Below are 14,400 nucleotides of genomic sequence, written 5' to 3'. Positions count from 1 at the left end.
GTTTGCTCATGGCCATGGAGCCAAGAAGAAGGGAGGCACTAAGTTGGTACTAAGCCACTTTAGGTCAGGCTCCACCCCCCATGTGCCTGCCTCCACAGCTGCCTTCTTCAACCTTCTAGTCTCTTCCAGCTCTCCTTACATGAGACCCTCAAGACTTCTTTCGTCGTGGCTGGTTTCTTCATTTTCTTCGCAGAAGACTGAACTGCATAGACCTGGCCTGTGCCTGCTTCCCAGATGGAAACTCCAAGTCTTGATTTCACTTGTTAGGAGAGGGAAACAGCACCTGCCCCTCAGTTGTCATGGAAATTGAAGGATATTGTTGACAATTTCCCCTTGCTTCCTCATACTCTTCTCTGTTCCAGCTGTTTTCCCTTTCTTTGTCTACATTCCTAAAATCCTAGGCAACTTCAATCAGATGGCAAGAGGAAGTCCATCCCCTGGCTGGCATGGGGATCGAGTGGTCAGAGCATAGCTATTGTAAGTCCTTGTGCCAGCCCTGAGGATTGATTCCCATCTCAGGCCAGGGTTGGGGCTAGGGGTCACTGGAGGTCACATGCTGTTGGTGCCTCCTGGTCATCTTACTTGGCTTTGTGGCATGTGGTTAGGACCCCAAGCAGCATTGGTAGGGGCCATTGTGACACTGTTTGGTTCTGTCACCAATCGTGGGTTCACATAGCTCTTTCAGCCAGGAGCATCCATGTTCTTTCTGCCTGTACTTGCATATACATTATGGGACAACAGGACAGCCATTTTGAGGGAGTAGTGGCCTTTTGTGCTCACAAACTGGGCATAACATTTGTGATACTCCTCATGGTGACAGTAGTTTTTTGTTTTTGTTTTTTTTTTGTTGTTTTTGTTTTTTTTTTTATTGCACAGATGATATCTTGTGTCTCCAATCCTAATTAGTCCTTTATGGCTCCAAAATTACATGCTTTTATATGCCTGTGATTATCTCAATAGGATTAACAGTGCTTTTTCTGTAAAGATAATTGAGATCGCGCATGGCAGCATGTTTTTATGACTGCAACATCATCCCTAGCCAGCTCTCCATGAAATCTTCTTGTTTTCCAGTAGCCGCTTTCCCCTCATTCTGAGAGGAAGGGTTTGGAGACAGGAGAGACAAGTTTTCCGTGAGTGTGCAAACTGTGGTAACCTGTGCTTTCTGCCCTGCCTTCCTTTTCTTAACTGCAGGTGCCTGGAGATTTGAGCCAAACATCTGAAGACCAGAGCTTGTCCGATTTTGAAATGTAAGTTCATGCATGTGCTCTTGAGGGGCCCTTAGAGAGTGAACCCTGTTGCTAGCTGTGTCCTGAAGGGAATGGTAGAAAAGTTCATGAGGTCAGCTCAGAGCCTGTTTGGTTGTAGAGTTGGGGAAGTTTGCTGAGCTCCAGACCATCTAATGTGCTTTATTCTCCCCTGGGCATTCAAAGTCATTTTGGTTTTTACTTGACATTTAAAATTGGGAAGGTGTCACATAGAGTTTTAACCTGTCACTCCTGCAAGGCCACAGTCAGCTAAACAGGGCTGAGGGTCCTTTTGCACAGGGCCCACACTCTATTCTTCACCTTTCTGCTGCCCCATGTTCCTTCCATGCTGCTGTCTGGCCCACCCATAGTAGTGGCATTGCTTTGGTTTGACTGGCTCAGACTCTGTCTGAGGGCTCTGCTGTTAACCTCTGAGGGGGCAGGTGTTCTTCAGACACTTTCTGTTTGGGGGAATCCATAGTCCCCTCAAACTCCTAGGAACATGGGGCTCAGGGCCAGAGAGAGCCTCCTTTTTCTCTTGTGGTTGTGGGCAGTGGATGAAGGTCCAGCCTCTTTAGCTTTAGACCCAGGAATTCAAGACCAGCCACATACACAGTGAGCCTTTGTCTCAACAACAACAAAGGTCCTGCCTCCCTATGAGAAAGGTCATTCAGAAAGGCTACTTTTAGAGCATGGGGGAGGCAGGACATTGGAAAGAACATTTTGTCTAGAACCAGGAGACCTGTGTTGAAATCTTAGGTACTGGACTTACAACCTTGTGACCTCAGATAAGCCATGTCACCTCACTGAGCCTTAGTGTCCCTTTTTCATAGGGTGAAAGTCCTGGAACCAGTTTTTCAGAATATGTTAGCAACTGGCGTGAGACTGTGGATGGCACAGGACATTGAAAGCCCCATCTGTCTTGGGGACTTCCATGAGGTGGATGTGATAGATAAGAAAGCAAGGATGGGGAGAAAAATGATCTAAGTTGAAGATGACTTTGACGCTCCAATGTATATCCCCAACAATGGGGCCTTAAAACACATGGTATAAAGACAGACTAAAACAAAACCAGTTCTATGATAACAGTTGGAGACTATACACTCCATTACCAGAAAGAAGATCAGTAAGTAACTGAACTCGAACAACACTATAAAGCAATTAAGCATAACATAGATAAAGATACAGCTACAAGTAGAATCCACACTTTGTTAGCGTTTTATTACTATACAAAGTAACTAAGGTAATCAGCTTATAGAATTAAAGAGTTGTTTTGTTTTATAGGTTTCAATCAATGCTAAGGGAGACATAGTTCTTGGGTCCGTGTTGAGACAGCATGTCATGGCCGGCAGGAAGCTGTCTACCTCATGGTGCCCGGAAGCAAAGAGAATTAGGGAAAGACTGTGGCCCCATAATTTCCTTCCACTGGACCTCCTCTTAGGATCACAAACAGAGACCATGTGGATCCTATAGACCCACGATAGAATACACATAATACACATAAGGTATTCTCCAGATTAGACCATGCCTCATTAAAATTTTAAAACTGAAGTCACTGTTTTCTTTGGTCATGGCAGAATAATGTGTGTAATTTGTTCCCCTTTCATGGTGAACAGAATAATCCATGAAATAGGGGCTGCATCTGTTTTCTCTGTTCCTCCATCTCTCATACATAGCGTTGTGTCTGCCACATACTAGGTTCTAACTAGATACTTGGTTCATGAACAGATGAGTGATAAATAGGAGGAGGCGAGAGGACCGAAGGAGCTAATGTGCAGGAGGGAGTCACATGGACGGTTACTTCCAACACAATGTAGTAAATGGCTTAGAACAAGATAAGAACGCGTGACCCAGTCTGGGGTCACCTCCTTTGGCCCTGCAGGGTTATCTGGCCTTAGCAGTTGGGAAAAGAAATGGAACCAAGGCATTGCTCTTCTGTACCCCTGTCTAGGTGACAGAAATGTCCTGGGGTGCTCTAGGTACAGGCACAGCTTTGGGACCTTTGCCTGTGGAGTGCCATTGGATACACAGACCAATTTGGTGGCTCCAGATTGTTGATTGTACTTTGATCTTTGAACACGTGATCATTCATGGCTTATTGTCCCCTGTCACCACCTTGAGCCAGAGCTTAGAAGTGCCAGGGTCACAGGGCTGCTTGCCTGAGGGTTGTTTTCTTTGTTAGGGTAGATTGCTTTTCTCTTTGGAGATTGTGAGATCATGAAGGTCATGGAGTCTTCAGCAAACCACTGGCATCTTGGATTATGCTACAAGCCCAAGCAGCTGCTGAGTTCTGAGCAGGAATGCCCAGGATGAGCCCCTCTCCCTGGATAGCTCTGGGTGGAGGCAAGACAGGGTCTTTCAGAAAGGGCACCATGCCTAGACAGCTGTCAGGACGCTCCTGAAGATCTCAGCCATAGCCCCCTTTTCAGGTTGGTGGAGCTGGGGTGGGGTGTGCATTGTGTACCTCAAGTCAACCTATAAGGCAGAACTTTTATATAACCAAAATACCCTCAAATATGTTAAATAGTTCTCATGGGGATTGAGTGAGTCAGTGTGAGGAAAAGCATGGGGCTGTGCAGTTGATGTCCTCAGGGAATGGTTTTGTACTTGAAGTTTCCTTTTCTAGGTGCTACAAATGGAACCCAGGCACTGGCTTGTGTTGGGCAAGTGCTTTATCATTGACCCATGCTCCATGTAGTTTAGCTTAAATCTTCCTTGTCTTAGACTGTTTGTCTTAGTTAGACAAACTGTGCTGTGATAAGCACCATGACCAAAAGCAACATGGGGAGGAAAGGGCTTCTTAGGCTTGTGTGTTACTGTCTATCATCCAGGGAAGTCAAGGCAGCAGCAGAAACCACAGAGGAGCGCTGCTTATTAGCTTGCTTCCTCTCCCTCACTACTACCTTCCTTACACAACCCAGGCCTAGCCACCCAGGGATGGCACTGCTAAGGGAGCCTGGGTCTCTTACTTCAGTTAGCAATTAAGAACGTGCCCCATAGACATGCTCACAGGCTCGTCGGATGGAAGCCAGTCCTTGGTTAGATTCCCTTCCAGGTGTGTCCACTGCACTATACAGTGTTCAGAGGAGTCACAAGAGAGTGTTTGTACCTGGCATCTGAGTTTCTCTAATTTGTTATTTTCCATTGTCCTTTTCTCCCCCAAGCCCAAGCAGCTATCACCCCCAAACCATAGGTATTGCTTTCCTGGGCTCTTGTGTGAAAATGGAGATCACAGTCAGAAATCAGGGTAGTGGAAGGCAGATGGCTCCATGGAGTGCTGTAGAAACTGGGTGTTCCTGTGTATGACATCCCTCGGCTCCCTATTACTGTTCCTCTATCAGATGTGTGACTGAGCTTTAGATGCATCCTACCAAGGTCACTTAGCTAGTTAGAACTCAAGACCAAGCTCTTTCTCATTCCAGAATATACATTGCATATGTACATTTAAAATATATATGATATATATATACCATATATACATATATTTAAATGATACACACATATATATGTGTGTATATATCTATATCTATCTATATCTATATCTCTCTATATATATCTGTCTCTCTATATCTCCATCCTTTATACCAAGTTCCTTAGAGATAATCTACTGAGGTCTAGTGATAAGTATTAAACATGTTCTTATCTCACTGTAAGTATGATGTCTGTTGTATATGTGACTTGTTTGAAATTCCTTTTGGAGGAGAAAATAGTATCTTGGCCTGCTTTGTTTTTTTTTTTTGTTTGTTTGTTTGGTTTTTGTTTTTTTTTTTTTTTTGTAAGTAAAAATGGCCACTCTCATCTCTTTATTCTGGTCAGATCAAATCGGGCACTAATCAATGTCTGGATCCCGTCTGTGTTTCTCCGAGGCAAAGCAGCCAACGCGTTCCACGTGTATCAGGTAAGTGCTTGGGTTTCATGCTGACATCATGCTTGTGCCATGTACTTTGCATGTTGGCACCATTTGTATATCTGTAGGATCTGCCCTGGTGAAGTGGGGTGTGGCCTTTGGTCAGGGGGGAAGATGTGCATGGAGCTTCCTGCCTTGCCTTATATTCTTGTTGCTCTGTGACTTGCCAGCTGTCTGTGACTTTGCCAGCTGTCCCCCAGCAGCACCACACACCCGGTCTGCCTGCCTCGCTTCAGCCAAGACCTGGGCTATGGCTCATAGTCCATCTTGGGTCTCAGGTCTATGGCTGAATCTTGGTGTTAGGGGAAGGATTTTGATTTTCATGGCTCGCTCAGCTTGGCTCCTGTAACCATTGCTGGTACCAGGGATAGCAGTGATCTTACTCAGCCACATGTCTGAGAGTAGGAAGATGACCATAATGAAAATCAGACTATGCCTTTGTTGTTGTTTTGAGACAGAATCTTGGTACATAGCCTAGGCTGGCCTTAAACTTGCAAGCGTGTGGATTACAGGTGTGCCATCACGCCCAGTCAGGTTACACATTGCAAAAGAAAGGGCCCTTTTTCTGCAAACAAGCAAAGGCTGCAAATGTCTTCCCTCAGTGCTTCAGGAATGTCCAAGCCCTTTGTGCATGAGTGCTTCAGGGTCCAGTTCTGCAGGATCTGTGTGCTCTGAAGATGGCTTTGCAACGAGATTTGTGGGGATTTCGATGTTTATGTTTTCAGTTCCATGTATAGCATATGCATTAGCCCTTGTCTGACAGTGCTTCTGGTTGGTATTTGGAAACATTTTAGGAAGCTTTGTGCAGTGTTTTTCATGTCACTGATAATGGATAGAAGTGACTTATTTAAATAATGGAACCACCAGGCATTATTTATAAGTTTTTTTTTTTAAATGCATGTTATTTAAAATTGAGGCAATTTCTAGAGAAGCATATATAAAAGAATGATAAAAGAGAAGAGAAAACTATACCAGGGTCGGATGAAATGTAAACTCAAAGGGTTTTAAAGGAAAGAGTAGAGACTGTATTTATTCTGAGGTCCAACATAGTCTTTCCCAGTGATTTGAGCCTCCCAAGGGCTTCCTGGCAGCCATTGTGAAATGGAAATGCAGTTGGCTATTTTGAGTAATTCCATTGCTAACAACAAGAAAAGCTGTTAATTCCTCACAAAGAGCTAAAAGGAAACCTCCACATGGGGCTTCAGAGTGAGGAAGGCTGGGACAGATGATCTCTGCTATATCCTGTGGTAACTTACTGTCTGCTTTTGAAGGATCTGCTTTGCAGGCAGCTGAGGGTACAACCACAAATGACCCCAGGCCTGTGAAGAGCCCTGTGCAGCTTTCTCAGTAAACAGTCCTGTCTCTCACCACAGCCACTAGCCACACATGCTTGTTTAGATTGAAATTAGTTAAAACCAAATAAATTGAACACGTGTTCCTTGGTCACACTAGTCATGTTTCAGGTGCTTACTAGCTGGGCCTGTGGTGGCCATGTTGTTGCACAGCAAGGATAATGTCTCTATTAGTGGAAGCTTCTGTGAGGCCATGCAGCTTGGGCCATGCTGTTCCGGGGAGGTAGAAGTTTAGAAGACAGTAACTGGAGTTCAAATGGAAGAGCTTTGGGGAGAACCCTTCCCCCATAGTGCTTCTACTGCTTCTAGTACAGGGTGTCCAACCATCTGACATTGCAGTGTGACATTGTCATCTACGAGGTGTTGGTCCACAGTCATAACTATTTTGGAGCACATGTGGCCTGTGGGCTGCAGGTTAGACATGCCCATCTCTCTCTGGAGGATGCCCCAGCTTTAGGCCCTCCACCTCCTACTTGCATAATACAGGAAGCTGGTGATTAATACCTTGGGCCAACAACAGGTGTCATTTGTTTTCACTGTGTTTATTTTTACGTTTGCCTCTCAGTTATGACACAATTCTACTTTCCCACGTCTGAGGTACAATTTCTTTAAAAATAAAATCTTAAGTAAATAGGAAATGAGTCAGCTTAAAAAATAATCCTAAATTCACAACAGTGAAAAGAGCATCAAGCCACGGGTGACACCAGGTGGGAACACTGGCATAAAGCATGACTAGGCTAAGTTAGTAGTATAAGTAAGAATTACCAGCCCCAGCCCCCACCCCCACACTGATTTCCATGCTGTGAGAATTAGCTCTGTCAGTGCTCATAGCAACTTTGTGAAGTAAGACCCTCTTATACCTGTCTCATGATGAGGAAACAAAGACACAGAAGCACACTTTTAGTAACATGGCTTTTTAGCTCATGCTGCCACCGCAGACAGATGTTAGATCCAGTCTCACGACCTTAGCTGCTCTCCTGATAAAATACTCTGAGAAAGCAACCTAAGGAGGAAGTGTAGTTAGATGTTTTCTGACCCACCAGCCAGCTCCCAAATAACCATATGGAGACTTCTTTTTTTTTTTTTTTTTTTTTTGGTTTTTTGAGACAGGGTTTTTCTGTGTAGGAGACTTCTTATTAATTACCAAAGCTCAGCCCTAGCTTAGGCTTGTTCCTAACTAGTTCTTATAACTTAACCCATATCTTTTAATCTACGTTCTTTTAAGTGGCCTGGTTATCTTTACTCTGTACTCCCCATCCTGCTTCCTCTCCATCTGGCTGGTGTCTCTCTGTGTCTCCGCCCTTCTTCCCAGCATCCTCTCTGCCCCAAAAAATCCTGCCTAGCTATTGGCCACTCAGCTTTTTATTAAACCAATCCTAGTGACAGAGCTTCACAGTGTACAAAAAGATTACTCCACAACAAGGAAGGGTTCCTTTTGTCTCACAGTTGCAGAGGGACATAGTCCATCAAGGCAGGGAAGACCTGGTGGCAGGGACAAGAGGCTGGCTGGTCACAGTGCATCTGCACTCAGGATGCAGGGAAGTGCTGCTGTTCTTTAAAACTTCAAGGCCTGCTGGGGGGTGGTGGGGCACACCTTTAATCCCAACACTCAGGAGGAAGAGGCAGGTGGATCTCTTGAGTTCAAGGCCATCCTGGCCTACAGAGTGAGTTCCAGGACAGCCAGGACTGTTGCACAAAGAAATCCTGTCTCCAAAAACAAACAAAAACAAAACAAAACAAAGCTCAAGGCCCACCCTCAGTAACCCACTTTCTTTCATCAAGAGTCTGCCTCCTAAAGACTCCACAGCCTTCCCAAACAGGGACCAGGTGTTCAAATGTGTGAGACTATGGGATACAGTTTGTATTTAAATCACAATGCCAGCTGTGGATAGAATCAAGTTTTTTAGAAACTCCTAGAAAAATGGCCAGGACAGCTGTCCTGATTCCAAAGGGAAGGTCCCAGCCTGGCTCAGATTTGCTGCAAAGTGAGCCACCTGAACCCCTGAGAAGATGGGAGACATCTGCAGTCTGCACTATGCACACAAGCATGGATGCACATTCATGTGCTCTCTTCCAGCCTGGTAGGCATAAAAACCAGACAGAAACAGTTTGCTGTCTCACAGTGACCACTCCAGTCATAGCAGGACATCAGAGTTGCTTCCTCAGGACATATGGCTGGTGTAATGTCAGGTCCTCAAAGCCTACCTGGAGGAATGGCTTAGAGACTGGAGTTCCGAAGACTGGAAGGCAGTTGCCTACATTGCACAGGTAGTAACTCAGTGCCTATGCCTGTGTAAAGGCAGAAAAGGATTCTAGCAGGAACTGTTGTGGGTCATCAGGAGTGCAGTGGGGCCCCTGATCCTCTGCCTGCAGGGGGCCCGAACTGAGAAGTGGCATTCTGGCAAATTTCAGAACAAAACCATCGCTGGCTTCCAGTGTTGTCCCAGTTTAATGCTTTTCACCCTGAGGACTTCTCGTACTGTGGGGCCACTGATGTCTGGCTGCCAACATGCAGTGGCCAGAGACAAACCAGTGAATCAGTGATGAGTCAGGTGTGAAGCAAACCTACCCTTGGCCTGCCACTTCAGTGTGCCCGCCCGCTCGCCCCCCTGCCCGCCCCCCTCCCTGCTCGCCCACCTGCCCGCCCCCCTCCCTGCCTGCCCACCTGCCTGCCCACCTGTCTACCCACCTGCCTGCCCCCTCCCTGCTCGCCCACCTGCCCGCCCACCTGCATGCCCACCTGCATGCCCACTTGCTGTGTTTTCTTGTCCTCCCTCCTATTCTTTCTTAGTACCCAGTTGTGTTTGTGGTTTGATTTCTCATCACTTCCACATGGTGTAATTAAGTTTGCTATTGATCAATACATTTCTGTCTTATGTCTCTGCAAATATTTAATCTGGTTCTCCAGGTGATAGCCCAATTTCCAAACAAGTTGAAGATCTGTGCTAATGACCAACTGAAATGTTTAGAGAGTGATCTTGGACATTAAAAACAATCCACCATTCCCCTCTCCTCCCTTGGCAAATGTTACCTCTACTAAATTGACAGGAAATAGCACATCAGCACATGTGTTTCTGGGTCCTCAAATCCTTCCCTTTAAGAGTCCCTTTCCTCTAAGGACACCTGCATCTGTTGTCTACATGAGATTAATTTCCGCCTTTGAATCCACTCACTCACATTCCCTAGAGGCCACAGGGTGTTGTTATGGCTGAAAGGAAAGACGGTGCCCTTGGAAGACTCAGCATTTGAGCACCTGTCCCCTGCTCTCCCAGTCCTGCCAAAGAAATGCATGTAGCATGTGTGTGTGTAGGATGCTGGGAAATTCCATTTCTTACCCTATCAATAATAGATCATAGGCACTCAGGAGGCTATATGGGGCCCCAGGTGGTTTGGAGTGGGCAATGTTTTTAGACTCCAGACCTTGGGATTCTTGACTCTTCTTTCATCCTTTTTCCTGAGATGGTTTACTTGTGTTCCTCAAGTTCTTTTATCTCAGGCTCCATCTCTATGCACCTTGTGGCTCTGCAGAGAGAGGGGGCATCCACTATGCAGAAACATAGCTGAGCTGCATTTAGAAATGGGGCTGCCAGAAGCATGGGCTGGGAGGAGCCTCAGCCCTAGAATGTGACATTTCACATTTGGAGACGCACTAACCAGTTCCAAGGCTGAAGCTCCTTCCTCCCACTCATACCTGGTTCCACCTGTTGCATCTGCTGTGAATGTGGTGTCCTGGAGAGCCTACTGTGGGCTTGCCATATGGTGCGTGTGATTTCTTCAGCTAGAACCAGCTAACTGCTGTAGGCCATGAGAAACCCGGTGCAGTCTCTTTTCTAGAACATTCCATCCCACAGAACCATGTGTCTGAGGATTGCAGTCCTTAGCTGTTCTTGGAGCACTCAGCCTCTTGGAAGTCTCTTTTGGCCTCAGGTGTCTCTCGCTGTTATTCTCTGTTCCTGGTTTTGTCTTTACAAATAGGAGAGATTTTTTCCTTTCTTTGTATAATTTATTTGCCCCTAAGCTGATGACCAAGGACCCGCTATATGCCATGCCTGTGTTTACCATCTGCAGAACCAGTGGTAAGCCAGACTTGCCACTGAGCTTTCCTTCAGTGGCCCTCCATGTTAGTCGGGGCAGGGCTGGCGGGGAGGAGCTGTGAGTAAGGCAGCTCTGCTCTACAGGTGGGGGAGGATGGCAACAACAGGACACACCCACGTTGTGCCTTAGAGTGTGGGCCTAGCCACATGTGACAACATGTAAATGCTGAGCACATGTGATTTGTGTAGACGTGACCCTTTAAGGGTCCTCACTTAACCAAATGACTTTGGGCATGCTCCCGTGTTGAAAAACCTTGATTGGCATCCAGTCTGTCAAGCCTTCCATATGACCTGCCCAGAGGCCTGCAGGGAACAAGACTCCCTTATTTCTGAGGGGCCTTGGGTCTTGAGGGTGGGTGGATACATGGGACCTACGTCTGGGTAGCTGCAGGGCAAGGGCATTGCCTGTGGGAGGTTCCCAGGATGCCAGGAGCTTTGTGGGAGGTGAGAGCTGATGTTGTGGCACCTTGATGCTCACTATCATTTCGTGCATCTGACTCATGAACTGGGCACTGCTGTCCTCAGGCCCTTGTGTCAGTATCAAGATCTGACCCTGTCGCTCTCAGTGTCCTTCCCATGGAACTCCCTACCCACCCACCCACCTAAACTCATAGGCAGATGCCATGGATTTGTTTTGGTGCAGCAGTCTCAGTAAATGCAGTCCTCTGCAGCAGTGGTTCTCAGCCTTCCCAAAGCTGCAACCCTTCAGTACAGTTCCTCATGTTGTGTGACCCCAATCATAAAATTATTTTGTTGCTACTTCATAACTAATTTTGCTACTGTTATGAATCATAATGTAAATATCTGTGTTTTCTGATGGTCTTAGGCGACCCTGTGAAAGGGTTGTTTGACCCCCAAAGGGATTTTGAACCACAGGTTGAGAACCACTGCTCTAAAGGCTCCGTCCACTGTTCCATCCCCCATTACTCACTGTCTCTGCTAACATAGCAGCTGGTACTGCAAGACTGCAATGTGGACCTGCTGAGTCCCCAGGGCCATGAGAAATCCAGTAAGGGAGGACTTTCTTGGCCATCAAGTGGTAGAGTTTTCAACATATTCATGTTTAGAAAGATGTAGTCAGGGCTGGGCGGTGGTGGTGCACGCCTTTAATCCCAGCACTCGGGAGGCAGAGCCAGGTGGATCTCTGTGAGTTCGAGGCCAGCCTGGGCTACCAAGTGAGTTCCAGGAAAGGCGCAAAACTACACAGAGAAACCCTGTCTCGAAAAACCAAAAAAAAAAAAAAAAAAAAAAAAAAAGAAAAAAGAAAGATGTAGTCAGTGCTCCAGTTCATATTTAGAAGCTTAAGGACATAGCCTGTAAGCAGCTACAGAGAAGTGGACACACCTCATGGGTAGGTATCAGGCTTAACTCCCTTTTGATGTTTGCTTTTTCTTGGGGAGATCAAATACAGCCGATTATATAAGACCATATCCCCAGTAACAGGGAGCAGAAGGAGGAAGTGTCAGGCTACCAGAGTCCTCTGCTGTTGCTGATTGCCTCTGCACCCCTACACAGCCTTTTTTCCTCTGTGGAGCTATGGGCACAGTTGTCAGGCCAGTGACCTGGCCGATAGGACATGGAGTTGACACAGTGGCTTGTCATGGGGATCCCCTGCCTGCCCTGTTCTTTCTTCTGTGCTCATGGCTGAGACATCCCAGTTCTGTGATCATTTGCTAAGTATACAGTTTGGGTTGGGAAATCTGGGCTTGGGCAAGGTACAACTGTGTAATTGTTGAATAATAGATATTAGAGGAATGTCTTCAGGAGAGTAAAAGGCATAACCAGCCACTATTGGGGATATAGTGGTAGGAATGGGCAGCAAGAACTTGAATGAGGAGGGGGTGGGAAGCAGAGCTGTAGTCATTAGCTTTTCTTACTGCTGTGACCAAATACCTGACAGAGTCAACTTAAGGGGGGAAGGGCTTATCTGGGTTCCTGGTTTAGATGGTATAGTCTATCATAGAAGGGAAGGCATGTGCCTCAGTTAAGGTTTCTATTGCTGTGCAGAGACACCATGATCACGGCAACTCTTATAAAGGAAAACTTAATTGTGATGACTTGCTTACAGTTCAGAGGTTCAGTCCATTATTGTCATGGTGGCATGCAGGTAGACATGGTGCTGGAGAAGTAGCTGAGAGTCCTACATCTTACAGACAACAGGAAGTGGTCTCAGACATTGGGAGTAGCTTGAGCATAGGAGAACTCAAAGCCCACCTCCACAGTGACACACTTCCGCCAACAAGGCCACACTGACTCCAACAAGGCCACACTTCCTAATAGTGCCACTCCTTTTGGGGGCCATTTTATTTCAAATCATCACCTTCCACTCCCTGTCCTCTACAAGCTTGTAGCCATATCCTAATGCAAAAAATGTGTTCAGTCCAACTTCAAAAGTTCCCATTGTCTATAACAGTCTCAAACTTATTTAAAAGTCTGAAGTTCAACGTCTCTTCTGAGATTCATGCAATCTCTTTGTAATCACCTGTAAAATCAAAATTAAAAGACAGATCACATACTTCCAACATATAATGGCACAGGATATACATTACCATTCCAAAACATAGGGAAGAGAATAGTGAGGAAATACTGGACCAAAGCAAGACCAAAAGCCAGCTGGGCAAAACTCCAAACTCTGCATCTCCATGTCTGATGTCAAAGTGCTCTTTAGAACACCAACTCCTTTCAGCTTTGTTGACTGCAACACACTTCTTTCTCTAAGGCTGGTTCCACTCCCTGTTAACACCTTTCCTCAGCAGGTATTCCATGGCTCTGGCATCTCCAACATCTTGGGGTCTTGAAGGCAATCCAGGCTTCACTTTCATAGCTTCATGAAATGGCCTCTCTTCTAGGCCTCCATTCAGGGTCACCCTGACATATGCGTGGCCTCAGCAGCTTTCTTTAGATGTGGAGGCAAATTCCATAGCCCCTTTCTTCTATCCTTAACTCCAGAACCATGTGGCTGAAGCTGCCAACTTCTGCTGCTTACTGGGACTGGAACATGGCCCCCGCGTTCAATAACATCTTCACATCAAAAACATCCAGTTTTCTGTTTTCCTCCACTGCCTAAGCTTGGCTGTCTTTGAACTAGCTCTGTAGACTAGGCTGGCCTCAAACTCAGATATCCACCAGCCTGTGTCTTCTGAGTGCTGGGATTAAAGGCATGCACTACCATGCCCAGCTCTAAACTTTTCTTTAATTTCTTTTCACAAGTCAGAAACTTAGCTGTGTGGGATCTTGCCCTGAGGTCACCACTGTATGCCAGTGTTACATTTCTGGAGGGAAAGGTATTCTGACTTTGTCGGGAAGCCAGACTGTACCTCAAGCCTCAGTAGGATAGTTCTGGAGACTGGAGCCACAATAGGACAGCTCAGCCCTGGAAGGAAAGGTATCTTGACTTGTCAGGAAGCCAGGCTATACTTAGAGCTGCAGTCGGACAGCTCTGGAGGGTGGAGCAGCAATAAGACAGTTCAGCTTTGGAGGGAAAGGTATTCTGACTTGTCGGGAAGTCAGGTGATACCTGAAGCTGGGGTGTGGTGGAAGATAATTCCCCACAGGACATAGCAATCCTGATCCTCTCCTAGTAGAGAGCCATTACAGCTGAGCTTTGCTCTGCCCCCCACCCGCCTCTTAAGGGTGCTTCCCATTAGAGCTCGGCATCTTCTTTCTGGCCCAAGATGTTGCTTCTTCAGCTTCACTCTGCTAAAGGAGAAACCCCTGCAAACATGTAGCAAAAAAAAATTGTTACTTTTTTTTTCTGCTCTGAGCCCCGCTAAGGGACATCTCAGCAGGTTCTTCTGTTCTGC

The 14,400-nt window shown here is 46.3% G+C and overlaps 1 protein-coding gene across 1 annotated transcript in view; it reads left to right on the top strand.

The window, feature by feature from the left end:
- Positions 1-14,400, top strand: part of Snx29 (sorting nexin 29) — a 477,564-nt gene that overhangs the window by 367,744 nt on the left and 95,420 nt on the right. The window contains exons 17-18 of the mRNA XM_059269973.1: positions 1,192-1,247; positions 5,061-5,142. Of these exons, the coding sequence (XP_059125956.1) occupies positions 1,192-1,247; positions 5,061-5,142 (138 nt within the window). The remainder of the gene's footprint in view (positions 1-1,191; positions 1,248-5,060; positions 5,143-14,400) is intronic.

The sequence above is a fragment of the Peromyscus eremicus genome, chromosome 8a, assembly GCF_949786415.1.
Source record: "Peromyscus eremicus chromosome 8a, PerEre_H2_v1, whole genome shotgun sequence".
NCBI lineage: Eukaryota > Metazoa > Chordata > Mammalia > Rodentia > Cricetidae > Peromyscus > Peromyscus eremicus.
This window is presented reverse-complemented; position numbering and strand designations above follow the sequence as displayed.